The 14,845-nt window shown below is 40.8% G+C and overlaps 1 protein-coding gene across 3 annotated transcripts in view; it reads right to left on the bottom strand.

Annotated features, from left to right (window-relative positions):
• PLEKHB2 (pleckstrin homology domain containing B2) overlaps positions 1–14,845 on the bottom strand; it is a 53,100-nt gene that overhangs the window by 16,644 nt on the left and 21,611 nt on the right. For all 3 annotated transcript variants that reach the window (XM_057746353.1, XM_057746354.1, XM_057746355.1), the window contains exons 5-6: positions 1,454–1,493; positions 14–103 (exon numbers count right to left, since the gene is read on the bottom strand). In XM_057746353.1, coding sequence (XP_057602336.1) covers positions 14–103; positions 1,454–1,493 — 130 coding nt within the window. The remainder of the gene's footprint in view (positions 1–13; positions 104–1,453; positions 1,494–14,845) is intronic.

The raw sequence follows: 14,845 nt of genomic DNA on the forward strand, positions 1-14,845 counted from the left end.
ATTTGCTCCCTACCTCAGGGGTTGGTGCAGCATAAGCTGTGTAAGGAGGTGGGGAGGAAGCCACGGCTGTCTCATCATACATGACTTCTGAGCCAACATAAGCCTTGAGAGGAGAGAAAGTATGAAAACAAGTGAGTTGCCACAGAGCAACAACAGGCTCTTATGATACTATATCCTCTGTTTAGCAAATTAAAAAACATTAAAAGCCAAAATGTTTAATCTTTGAAGAGGAAATATAACAGCTCTCTGAGAAGCAATGACTAGCAGGATGATCTTCCCCTTGCCCCCCACCCCACACTCCAGTGTCCTTTGAATTCAGGAGGAGGTGGTCCTCTTCAGTCACCAGCAGGGGGCAGAAGTAGAGTTCTCACTGCCCAAGAAGGCCACAGAGCCTCCACTGCCACCCAGGCCTTTTGAAAGATGTTACACACCACTCTCAACGACCCTTTTGTTCACAAAAATCCTACAATCTAAAACGCAGCAGTCAGGGATATGTTCTACACTCACAACCTGGTTTTTACATTAAAAAATTTAAAAATCTTTCATTAAGTTACCCCCCAGTGGAAAACAAAAATAAATGAACTCTCTTAAAAAAATCCACATAAAGAATCACCTTGGCTCTTGCCCCTAACTACATGAATCATCAATACTAACTTCATTCAAGTAGAGGAGTTTCATCAAAGAAAAGGTACTGGAGCTGTACAGTAAGCTTAGGAGAAAGAAGAGTTCTGGGCTAACAAAAGTAGGAAAAAATAGCATTTGGATATTAAGTCTTTTTTACTTTCTTTTCCCACCTGTATAAATTCTTTTTTTATTATTATTAATTTTATTTATTAATTTATTATTTTTTGGGGGGTCCACCTGTATAAATTCTTTAAAAAGCTCCATCTACCTTTTTCTTTTCTTCCTAGAGAGGTAAAGGAAAAAATAAAATCTTATCTGAAGAATGAAAATGTTGACCACAGAGGGAATTGCCTTTGATTCCCTGACAAACACAAAGATGGTACCACTAGTCTCTACAAATGGGGGGGTTTACTGTCTCAGTTACTTCCTAAAGTCAGAAGAAACTAGAGATAAGTACAAGTCCCAAAAACATTTATTTCAAAGGCTGAGATGCTATACATGAAAAGGACCCTGTGGTCCCTTTTGCGCCTTCTCAGTGAACAAGAGCAGAATTCAAAGTGTTGCAAACCTTTGTGAGATACAAACATTTCTAGAAAACAACACTGGAACCAGTGTGTCTGTGTCAGGAGGGCTCCTCCTGGCAAAATGTTTGGCAAAACCCACCTTCCATGCTGTCCATGAAACACAGCCTGCCTATCCCTGCTTGCTCATCCAAGGCCAGATGGCAAACAAAACCCTCTTCCCCATTTTCCTTCTTAACCTCGTGTTCTCCTGTTTGTTACAGCTAGACTATGTGAAACATTACTAATGACTGACATTAGCAACTTACTGTATTTGTCCTCGAATCCTGGAGTGTAAATTTCCAGGCCCTGAAGAAAAGAAAAAGAAAGAGGTACTTTATTTGAGGCAATCCAACATCTATCTCAATGGTTCTCAAACCTGCATTAGCATCAGAATTTCTGAAAAAGCTTGGTTTACGAACAGATCTTTAGCCCTTGCCTCAAGACCCACCCAATCAGCTCATTTGAGACATGCACTAGGAATATATAATAGGTAAAGAAATAAACCTATAGTGCATATGTAATATTTAAAGCATAATCTATACTACAGGTTTTCTTTTACTTTTTAATAAATGTAAAATGTACCATGCTTAACCATACTAAAACTAGCTTTATCAGCTCATGTTACACACACAGATCTACTTGATTTTTTCAATGACTACATAATGTTCCATGATATCAGATTTACATGGTCAGCAAGAGTCTGCAATTAAAAACAACGCTGGTATTTGAGAAACTGACATATAACATATGTAAGTTTAAGGTGTACAACATGATGATCTGATACACGTATCATGAACTGATTACCACAACAAGGTTAACTCCTCCACCCCCACACATGATTACTTTTTTATTTTTTCTGGTGATAACATTTAAGATCTACTCTCTTAACTTTCAAGTATATGAGACAGTACTGTTAATTACAGTCACTATGCTGTACAATAGATGCCCAGAACTCACTCACCTTACAGCTGGAAGCTTGTACCCTTTGTCCAACATCTCCCCATTTCCCTCAACCCCTGGCAAACACCATCCTACTCTGTAATTTTATGAGTTCGGCTTTCTTAGACTCTATATATAAGTGAGAACATACAGTATTTTTCTTTCTCTGACTTATTACTTCACTTAGCATAATGCCCTCAAGTTCCATTTATGTTGTTGTAAAGGCAAGGTTTCCTTTTTTTCTTTTTGGTTGATTAATAAGTCCATTGCCCATGCATCTGCAAGTCTGTGTGTGCGTGTGTGTGTTTGCGGTGTATCACATTTCATCTAACAATTCATCCATCATCAGACACGAGTTGTTTCCATGTCTTGGCTACTATGAATAATGCAAGAAACACGGGTGCAGCTATCTCTTCAAGACGATTTAATTTCCTTAAGATATACATAAAGAAGAGGGATTGCTGAATCATACAGCAGTTCCACCAGGATGAGTCAAAAATTATCCGCACTCGTTATATTAAAACTTCTGTTGGCCACACTGTCTTATCAGCACTTTCTGTTCAAGGCTACTGTCTCCCCAGTCACTGCTGTGCAGGTGTGAACATGTTTCCTCAGTTCATTGGTAACTGCAGTGCGGGCAAAAATGGATGTCCCACTTGTGATTTGCACAACAGAAGAGAAGCTTGCAGTGATTCGTTTTTTGTGGTCTGAGGGTGTACCTGGTGCTGTTATTTATCGAAGACTTTGTGCGCAGTATGGAGAAAGTGTTTTGTCACAAAGAAGTGTGTATGAATGGATAGAGAAGTTCAAGCAAGGTCACACTAGTGTGAGCAGCTCTACAAGGACGAAGATTCACTTCTGATGAAGAAGCGAAGACAGCAAGTGCACTCGTGGCTCGCAGCTCAGCCAAAAACATTTTTAAATGAGGGAACACAAAAGCTTGTTGACAGATAGACAAAGTGTATTGAAAAGCAAGGAGATTATGCTGAAAAATTATGTATTTGTCTTTTCTGAAAGTTAATTTTAAAATAAATTCTACAGCCAACGTGCGGATAATTTTTGACTCACCCTCGTAGTTTTAGGGTTTTGAGGAACCTCTGCACTGCTTTCCATAGTGGCTGCACAAATTTACATGCACACAATTAGTGCACGGCTTCCCTTTTCTCCATATCCTCACCAACACTTATCTTTTGTCTTTCCAATAGCCATTCTAAGGTGTGAGGTGATCTCACTGTGGTTTTGATTTGCACTTTTCTGATTATTAGTGATGTTGAGCATCTTTGGGAAAATGTTTTTTTCAAGTCCTTTCCCCATCTTTTTTTAAAAGATTTATTTTATTATTTATTCACTTATTTCTTTTGTTTTTGGCTACGTTGGGTCTTTGTTGCTGTGCGTGGGCTTCCTCTACTTGAGGAGAGCAGGGGTTACTCTTCGTTATGGTGTACCAGTTTCTCCTTGCTTCGCTTGTTGTGGAACATGGGCTCTAGGCACACGGGTTTCAGTAGTTGCAGTGTGTGGGCTCAGTAGTTGTGGCTCAAGGGCACTAGAGTACAGGCTCAGTAGCTGTGGCACATGGGGTTAGTTGCTCTGCAGCATGTGGGATCTTTCCAGCCCAGGGCTTGAACCCGTGTCCCCTGCATTGGCAGGCGGATTCTTAACCACTGCAACACCAGGAAAGACCCTCCCCATCTTTTAATCGGTTTGTTTTTATGCTGTGGAGTTGTACAAATTCCCTACATATTTTAGATACTAAACCCTTATCACATAAATGGTTTGCAAATATTTTCTCCTACTCCATAGCATGACTTCTCATTTTTCTAATTGTTTCTTTTGCTGTGCAGAAGTTTTTTAGTTTAATATAGTCCCAATTAGTTTACTTCTGCTTTTGTTGCTCACACTTTTGATGTCATACCCAAAAATCACTGCCAAGACCAATGTTAAAGACCTTTTTCTACATGTTTTCTTCTAATAGTTTTACAGTTTAGGGTCTTACATTTAAGTCTTCAGTCCATTTCAAGTTAATCTTTGTGAGTGGCCAAGACAGTGTTCCAATTTCATTCTTTTGCATGTGAATATCCAGTTTTTCCGACACCACTTACTGAGGAGACTGTCCTTTCCCCAATGAGTAGTCTTGGCTCCCTTGTCAAATATTAGTTGACCATATATGCATGGGTTTACTTCTGAGCGTTTGATTCTGTTCCATTGGTCTACATGTCTATTTTCATGCCAGTGACATACTGTTTTAATTACTACAGCTTTGTAATAAAAACTGAAATCAGGAATTGTGATGCCTCCACATTTGTTGTTCTACCTCAGACTGCTCTGGCTATTCAGCATCCTTTGTGGTTCCACACAAATTTTAGGATTTTTTTTTTTCTATTTCTGTAAAAAATGCCATTGAAAGTTTGATAGGAATTGCACAGACTCTACAGATGGCTTTGGGAGTATGGAAATTCAATATTAATTCTTCCAACCCATGAACATGAAATATCTTTGCATTTATTTGTATTCTTCAATTTCTTTCATCAATGTCTTGCAGTTTTCAGTGTATAGATCTTTCATCTTCTTGGTTAAATGTAAGTATTTTATTGTTTTTCATACTACTGTAAATGGGATTTTCTTTTTCAGATAGTTCACTGTTAGTGTACAGAAATGGAACTGATATTTTATGTTGATTTTATATCCTGCAACTTTACTGAATTAGTTTATTAGGTCTAACAGTTTTCTGGTGGAGTCTCTAGGATTTTCTATATACAAGATCATATCACCTATTAAGGAGAAAATTTTATTTCTTCCTTTCTGATTTGAATGCCTTTTATTTCTTTTCCTTGCCAAACTGTTTTGGCTAAGACTTCCAATACTATATTGAATAGACGTAGTAAGATGGGCACTGTTGTCTTATTTCTGATGTTAATTGGAAAGCTTTCAACCTTTTACTGTTGAATATGTTAGCTGTGAGTCTGTCATATATGAAAATAATGCTATTAACATCCTTATTACCTTTGCACCCTTATATAATCATTCCTACAGGAAAAATTCCAAAGAGTGAAATTGCTAGACCAAAAGATATAGTTGATTTCAGCGGGTACTACCAAATGGCCCTGGAAAAAGGCTGAAACAAATTCTACTCCTACCAACTCTCCCCATACGGTCACAAAAACTAGACACCGAAATCTTAAATCTCAAGAGTTTTCTGCTCTCCCTCCCCCATGTCCCCTCACTTTTCTTGCTGATTCCCCATCCTTCTTATCTTTAACAACTCCTGTTCTCTTTTACTATAATTTTACCATCTTCTTGAGTTGAAAGATTTGCTAAGTTACTTTCAAATGTTCTTGTTTTCTAATGAATGCAGTGAGTCTGCAAACTTCCCCAGAACATTTACAAGCAGTATAGTACTGCCACTCATTTTGCTAAAGGGTATCATATTGGACTGTTCATTTGCTTTATCTGAATTTTTGCTGCTGTTGTTATTTTGTCACATGGGAAGGTCCAGTATGACCTTTGGTCTACAAATTTCAGTTCTATTCTTTCAGAATATTTTTCTTGCATAGACTTTCTAACAAACTGTTTGGGTTATACACTTTCCAGGCATTAATCATCTTTCTGGGGACTTCCCTGGTGGTGCAATGGTTGAAAATCCACCTGCCAATGCAGGGGACACAGGTTCAATCCCTGGTCCAGGAAGATTCCACATGCCATGGAGCAACTAAGTCCATGCACCACAACTACTGAGCCTGAGCTCTAGAGCCCAGAGCCACAACTACTCAAGCCTGCGCGCCTAGAGCCCATGCTCTGCAACAAGAGAAGCCACTGCAATGAGAAGCCCGCACATTGCAACAAAGAGTAGCCCCTACTTGCTGCAACTAGAGAAAACCTGCACACAGCAATGAAGACCCAATGCAGCCAATAAATAAATAAATAAATAATATTTTAAAAAAATAATCTTTCTGATAAACTCAATCTTTGTAACACAGCTCTGCTCTTTTCTCTTAACTCTTTAATATTTTTTCCCTACTTTCACTGAGAGTAGCTCAAGTCTTTCCTCCTTCCATTCCAGTGATTCATTTTTCAGTTGGGCTTATACCCCATGAACGGCAGGTATACCTCACGACAGACCTTCCAGGCTATAGAAATGCAAAAGGGCACAAAAGAAACAAATCCCTGCTCTCACGCAGACTATGCTCTCAGGGAAGGAGATGAAGAACAAGATAATTAAATAGTTGGATGGACGGTGAGCATGTACTTATGTGTATGGTGCTGGGGGGTTATACTTTTAAATATGGGGGTGTTTGTTTTCTGGCTGTGTTGTGAGGAATGCAGGATAGTTACCTGATGAGGGATCGAACCCAGGCCTCCGCAGTGAAAGCACCAAATCCTAACCACTAGGTCATCAGGGAACCCCCTACTTTTAAATATGGTAGCCGGGAAAGCATGCTTGAAAAATCCGCTTCTGTTTCTTGGGTTTTATTTTCCCATAGACTAGGAGCTTTCTCTGAGGCCTGCATTTTCTTTTATTTTTCCTTTATAGTGTACTTGCACAGGTGCCAAGCCATTTCTTTGCATCCTGCTCATGTTTAACATGGGAAGTGTTACCAAAAACTTCTATTTACTCAGGTATGTTACTTCTTTTTGACATCCATCCAAACCTAATCTGGCATCAACTGGCAGTCCCACCCTACTCCACTGCAGCAAGTCTGATAAATAGGTGTTACCTTCAATCACTTTTCTATAATCCAAGGGCAAGAGGGTGGGAGAGGAGGAAATTTTTTATGGGAGTAAGTCCTTTCTGCAAATTCTGAGTTCTACACTCTTCTAAGCATACTTCCTTTGAACGTCTTATGCTGAGGCTCACTTACCTTTCCATGCCTTCCAGTGCTCTGAAATGATAAGCCTTGGGGGAAACTTCCAGCCTCTGCCAAGTTCCCAAAGATACTATATTCTCAAGGGTTTTTCTTTAGCTTTTCCAAAAAGTATCTTACTCCCTTAATCAGCACATCTACAGACTGCTGGGTACTATCAAAAATTTTTAAGATTTAATTAGCTCATCTTGTTACTGCTTCTGGGAACTGGGGTAGAGTTAAAAACAGTGATACATCTCAACAGAATCTTCTATTTCTTTTCCTAACTGTTGCTCTTTGTATTCTGTGCTTAAACTTCTTTATTTTGCTGTTGCTGCTGAATGTTTTCCTCTTCATTTCACTATGTAGTTGAGCAAGATGACACAGATTCATTTCACTACTTTTACTGAGAGATCTCTGTAATGGCTGAATTGTATCCCCTAAAGAAAGATAAACTGGGGGCTTCCTAGGTGGCGCAATGGTTAAAAATCCACCTGCCAATGCAGAGGACACAGGTTCGATCCCTGTTCCAGGAAGATCCCACATGCCGCAGAGCAACTAAGCCCGTGTGCCACAACTATTGAACCTGCACTTTAGAGACCATGAGCCACAACTATTGAGCCCATATGCTGCAACTAGTGAAGCCCACATGCCTAGAGCCCATGCTCCACAACAAGAGAAGCCACGGCAATGAGGAGCCCGCGCACCACAACGAAGAGTAGCCCCCACTCACCACAACTAAAAGAAAGCCCGCACACAGCAAAAAAGACCCAACACAGCCAATAAATAAATAAATAAATTTATAAAAAAAAAAGACAGAAAGATAAACTGAAATCCTAATCCCCAGTACATGTGAATTATTTAGAAACAGGATCTTTGCAGATGGAATCAAGTTAAGATGAGGTCATAATCAATGAAGGTGTCCTTATAAGAAGATGAAATTTGGACACGGACACACAGTGAGAATAGGCAGAGTTTGGAGTGCTGCAGCTGCAAGCCAAAGAACACTAAGGATAACTGGTCACAACCAAATATAGGGACAGGCCAGGAAGGATTCTGTCCAGAGTCTTAGAGGAAGCATGGCTCTGCTGACACAGTGATTTCAGACTTCTAGCTTTCATAACTGAGAGAATAAATTTGTTTTAAGTCACCTAGTTTGTGATACTTTGTTACAGCAGCCACAGGAAACAGTCTCCTATTCTTTATGTTTTTAACTTTCTGTGTCATTTTATTTCAAATATGTTTCTTGTTAACACAATAAATAGCTGGACTTCTATTTTCTGCCCAATCTCAGATCTTATCCTTTCAAAGGGGAAATTAACCAACTCACATTTATTGAGATCACAGATATCATTGGTCTAATTACTACTACTTCATTTCCTGTCATAAAGAACAAAGGGCTAGTAGGCATGGGAGGACATGGAGCTCGCATCTCCCCACAACTAGGCCAGCTGCCCAATGCTAGTGGGGGACCTTGAGGCCCAAGGAGGTGGCAGGAACCCCTGAGCAACCAGGTAGGATGTAGGGGGAGTCGGGAGAGGAGAAGTGGAGGCTGGACAGGACCAGCACCCCTGAGGGGTGGCTGGGGGAGGGGAGAGGTTCCTGTCTGGAGGGACCCTTGGGGTCTCGGAGGATGGGGGGGTGCATCTAGTGTTTCCCCTGCCCAATCGGGCCAAGAAGCCTGCCAGCCTCTCCAGTCAGGTCCTCCTCCCTCTGGACTGCCTGGGTCCTAGGGGCATGGGAGGGAGGGAGGAGGGGTTGGAAGAGGAAGACAGGCAAACAGTGAGGAGGGGGGACCCTGCAGGACTGAAAGATCACCGGAGGCACCACTGGCTATTCCCTCACCCACTTGGCCCCAGGAAGCCTGCTGAGCTCCTGGGCCAAGTCTTCGGCCATCCAAGGGCCCCTCTGGCCACAATGGTCCCAGGGGCACAGGAGGGAAGCAGTGGGGAGAAGGGGAGAGGCAGATGGGTGGGGGGGCCTTCCAGGATTGGAGGACCAAGGGGAGACGCAAAGAGCCTTTCCTCTGCCCACTTGGGCTCAGGAGGCCTGCTGGGCTCCCGAGCCTGGTCTTCAACTCCAGGGCCCTCTCCAGCTATGCAGATCCTACGGGCATGGGAGGGAGGGAGGAGAGGGGAAGTGGAAGAGAGGCAGACAGTGGGGGTGGGGGGACCCTCCAGGACGGGAAGATCAGGGGAGATGCCACTGGCAATCTCCTCACCCACTCAGCACCGGGACCAGGAAGCCTGCTGGGCTCCCAGGCAGGGTCCTCAGCCCTCCAAGGGCCCCTCCAGGCTGCTCTGGTCCTAGGGGCATAGGTGGGAAGCGGGGCGGAGGGGAGGATGAGGGGGCAAAGAGGAGGGGGGAGTTGGGGTGAAGAGGAGGAGCAGATAGGGCAGATGCCCACTGGGATCCAAGGATCAGAGGAGGCACAGAAGGTGTTTCCCGTGCCCACTCAGCCCAGGAAGCCTGCTGGGCTCCCGGGCCTGGTCCTTCACACTCCAGGGCCCCCTCCAGATGCATGGGTCCTGGGTGAGTGGGAGAGAGGGAGGAGGAGAGAAGAGGAAGACAGGCAGATGGGGGACCTTCCAGGAATGGGAGATCAAGGGAAGGTGCCGCAGGCATTTTCTTCACCAAGTCGGCCCCAGGAAGCCTGCTGGGCTTCCAGGTCTGATTCCCTGCCTTTCGGTGCCCCCTCCAGCTGCACGGGTCCTAGGGGCATAGGAGGGAGGGGGCAGGGAAGAAGAGAGGCCAAGGGAGAGGGACCCTCTGAGACTGGAGGACTGAGGGACACACCTAGCATTTCCCCCATCCACTTAGGCCCAGGGAGCCTGCTGGAGTCCCAGATCTGGTCCTGTGCTCCCAAGACCAGAGGCACTCCTGGGCCCCTCCTGCCTCAGTGAGCCTAAGCCACACTCCCCACCTCCACCAGGGCCCTTTCCAGCCCTGTGAGACCTAAGTGTGGGCCCTGCCCACTGCCTAAAACCGACCCCTGGCCTAAGCCCTGCCCCCAGCAGTCAAGGCCTTTTCTGGGTTTTTTTTCTCCCTTCTTTTTTGCTATTGTGGTTCTGTTTGACCTTCCAGTTGTTCCTTCACCTATTTTTTTTTATTTTTTCTAACATAGCTGTTAGTTTTCTAATCTTACTGTATTTTTTATTCTTTGTTATAGTTCTGCTCCTTTTTTTTTTTTTTACCTCCGCCATGTGCAGCTTGTAGGTTCTTGGTTCACAAGCTGGGGGCCAGGCCTGAGCTCCTGTGGTAGGAGCTCTGAGTCCAAACCACTGGACTAACAGAGAATCACAGACCCCAAGGAATATTCATGAGTGAGGTCTCCCAGAGGACCTCACCTTGGTACCAAGACCCAGCTCTACCCAACAGCTCACAAACCCCAGTGCTTGAAGCCTCAGGCCACACAACCAAAATAGGAACACAATCCCATTAAGGGAAAAAAAAAAATGAGAAAAAAAATATGTCACAGACGAAGGAACAAGGTAAAAACCTACAAAACCAAATAAATGAGGCAGAAATAGGAAATTTAGCTGAAAAAGAATTCAGAGTAATGATAGTAAAGATGATCCAGAATTTCAGAAATGGAATGGAGACATGGATGGAGAATATACAAGAAATGTTCAACAAAGATCTAGAAGAACTAAAGAACAAACAAACAGAGATGAACAACACAACAACTGAAATGAAAAATACACTAGGAGGAAGCAATAACAAAATTAACTGAGGCATAAGAACGAACAAGTGAGAAGGAGGACAGAATGGTGGAAATAACTGCTGAGAAAGAGAATACAGAAAAAAGAATGAAAAGAATTGAGGACAGTCTCAGAGACTGCTAGGACAACACTAAACACACCAACTTTTGAATTATAGGGGGCCCAGAAGAAGAAAAAGAAAGGGTCTGAAAAAATATTCAAATAGATTATAGTCGAAAACTTCCCTAACATGGGAAAGGAAATAGTCTCCCAAGTCCAGGAAGGACAGAGAGTCCCATACAGGATAGACCTGAGGAGAAACACAACAAGACGCATATTAATCAAACTAAAAAAGATTAAATTCAAAGAAAAAATATTAAAAGTAGCAAGGGAAAAGCAAAAAATAGCATACAAAGGAATCCCCATAAGGTTATCAGCTGATTTTTCAGTAGAAACTCTAAAGGCCAGAAGGGAACGGAAGGATATACTTAGAGTGATGAAAGAGAAAAATCTACAACCAAGATTACTCTACCCAGCAAGGATCTCAACCAGATTTGACAGAGAGATCAAAAGCTTTACAGAGAAGCAAATGCTAAGAGAATTCAGCACCACCAAACCAGCTTTACAACAAATGCTAAAGGAAATTCTCTAGGAGAGAAATACAAGAGAAGAAAAAGACCCACAAAAACAAACCCAAAACAATTAAGAACATGGTTATGAACATACATATCAATAACAACCGTGACTGTAAGTAAATGGATTAAATGCTCCAACCAAAAAACAAAGACTAGTTGAATGAAAACAAAAACAAGACCCACAGGTATGTTGTCTACAAGAGACCCACTTCAGACCTAGGGACACATACAGACTGAAAGTGAAGGGATGGAAAGACAGTCCATGCAAATGAAAATCAGAAGAAAGCTGGAGTAGCAATACTCATATCAGATAAAATAGTCTTTAAAATAAAGAATGTCGCAAGAGACAAGAAAGGACACTACATAATGATCATGAAATGAATCCAAGAAAAAGATATAACAATTATAAATACATATGCCCCAACATAAGAGCACCTCAATATATAAGGCAAATGCTAACAGCCATAAAAGCAGAAATTGACAGTAAAATAAATAAGGAAACACAAGCTTTAAATGACACAACAGACCACATAGATTTAATTGATATTTATAGGACATTCCACCTGAAGGTGGCAGAATCACTTTCTTCTCAAGTACACACAGAACATTCTCATTCCCCAGGATAGACCACATCTTGGGTCACAAATCAAGCCTCGGAATATTTAAGAAAAGTGAAATCGTATCAAGCATCTTCTCTGACCACAGCACTGTGAGATTACAAATTATAGGGAAAAAAAAAAACTGTAAAAAATAAAAATAAATGGATGCTAAACAGTGCACTACTAAATAACCAAGAGATCACTGAAGAAATCAAAGAAGAAATTTAAAAAAATACATAGAAACAAATGACAATGAAAACACAACCACCCAAAGCCTATGGGATGCAGCAAAAGCTGTTCTCAGAGGGAAGTTGACAGCAACTCAATCTCACCTCAAGAAACAAGAAAAATCTCAAATAAACAATCTAACTGTACACCTTAAACAACTAGAGAAAGAAGAACAAAGAAAACGCAAAGTCAGAAGAAGGAAAGAAATCATAAAGATCAGAGCAGAAATACATGAAATAGAAATGAAGAAAACAATAGCAAAGATCAATAAAACTAAAAGTTGGTTCTCTGAGAAGATAAACAAAATTGATAAACCTTTAGCCAGACTCATCAAGAAAAAAATGGAGAGGACACAAACCAATAAAATTAGAAACAAAAAAGGAGAAATCGCAACTGACACCACAGAAATACAAAATTATAAGAGACTACTATAAATAACTATATGCCAATAAAATGGACAACCTCGAAGAAATGGACAAATTCCTGGAAAGGTACAATTTTCCAAGACTGAAACAGGAAGAGTTAGAAAATATAAACACACCTATCACAAGTAATGAAACTGAAACTGTAATACAAAATCTTCCAACAACCAAAGTTCAGGACCAGATGGCTTCACAAGCAAATTCTACCAAACATTTGGAGAAGAGCTAACACTTATCCTTTTCAAACTCTTCCAAAAAATTGCAGAGGAAGGAGCATTCCCAAAATCGTTCTACGAGGCCACCATCACCCTGATACCAAAACCAGACAAAGATATCACAAACAGAAACTTATAGACCAATACCACTGATGAACACAGATGTAAAAATCCTCAACAAAATACCAGCAAACAGAACCCAAGAATGCATTAAAAGGATCATATACCATGATCAAGTGGGATTTATCTCAGGAATGCCCAAGAATTCTTCAATATGTGCAAATCAATGTGATACACCAGATTAACAAATTAAGGAATAAAAACCATATGATCATCTTAATAGATGCAGAAAAAGCTTTCGACAATATTCAACACCCACTTATGACAAAAACTCCCCCAAAAATGGGCACAGAGGGAACCTACCTCAACATAATAAAGGCTTGCCATATACAACAAACCCACAGTAAACATTATTCTCAGTGGTGAAAAAGTGAAATCATTTCCACTAATATCAGGAACAAGACAAAGACATCCACGCTTGCCAGTCTTATTCAACATAGTTTTGGAAGTTCTATCCACGGTAATCAGAGAAGAAAAAGAAATAAAAGGAATACAAATTGGAAAAGAAGAGGTAAAATTGTCACTGCTTGCAGATGATATGATACTATACACAGAAAATCCTAAAGATGCCACTAGAAAACTACTAGAGCTCCATTAATGAATCTGGTAAACTTGCAGCATACAAAATTAATGCACAGAAATCTCTTGCATTCCAATATACTAATAATGAAAAACTAGAAACAGAAATTAAGTAAACAATCCCATTTACCACCTCAACAAAAAGGATAAAATACCTAGGCATAAACCTACCAAAGGAGACAAAAGATTTGTACTCAGAAAACTATAAAACACTGATGAAAGAAATCAAAAATGACATAAACAGATGCAGAAATATACCATGTCCTTTGACTGGAAGAATCAATATTGTGAAATGACTACGCTACCCAAAGCAATCTACAGAATCAATGCAATCCCCATCAAATTACCAATGGCATTCTTGACAGAATAAGAATAAAAAATTTTACAATTTGTATGGGAACACAAAAGACCCCAAACAGCCAAAGCAATCCTGAGAAGGGAAAATGGAGCTGGAGGAATCAGGCTCTCTGAACTTCAGACTATATTACAAAGCTACAGTAATCAAAACAGTATGGTACTGGCACAAAAACAGAAATACAGATCAATGGAACAGGATAGAAAGTGCAGAGATAAACCTACACACATATGGTCACCTAATTTATGACAATGGAGGCAAAAACATACAATGGAGAAAAGACAGCCTCTTCAATAAGTGGTGCTGGGAAAATTGGACAGCTACACGTAAAAGAATGAAATTAGAACACTACCTAACACCATACACAAAAATTAACTCGAAATGGATTGAAGGACTAAATGTAAGACAAGAGACCATAAAACTCTCAGAGGAAAACACAGGCAGAACACTCTATGACATAAACTACAGCAAAATCCTTTTGACCCACCTCCCAGAATAATGGAAATAAAAACAAAAATAAACAAATGGGACCTAACGAAACTTAAAAGCTTTTGCACAGTAAAGGAAACCATAAACATAACAAAAAGACAACCTCAAGATGGGAGAAAATATTTGCAAATGAAGCAACTGACAAAAGATTAACCTCTGAAATACACAAACAGCTCGTGCAGCTCAATATCAAAAAAAAACAAACAACCCAATCCAAAAATGGGCAGAAGACCTAAACAGACGTTTCTCCAAGGAAGACATAGAGATGGCCAACAAACACATGAAAAGATGCTCAACATCACTAATCATTAGAGAAATGTGAATCAAAACCACAATGATGTATCACTTCACACTGGCCAGAATGGCCATCAGCAAAAAATCTAGAAAGAATAAATGCTGGAGAGGGTATGGAGAAAAGGGAACCCTCCTGCATTGTTGGTGGGAATGTAAATTGATATAGTCACTATGGAGAACAGTATGGGGGTTCCTTAAAAAACTAAAAATAGAACTACCATATGACCCAGCAATCCCACTACTG

This window comes from Hippopotamus amphibius, chromosome 8 (genome assembly GCF_030028045.1).
Source record: "Hippopotamus amphibius kiboko isolate mHipAmp2 chromosome 8, mHipAmp2.hap2, whole genome shotgun sequence".
Taxonomy (NCBI): Eukaryota; Metazoa; Chordata; class Mammalia; order Artiodactyla; family Hippopotamidae; genus Hippopotamus; species Hippopotamus amphibius.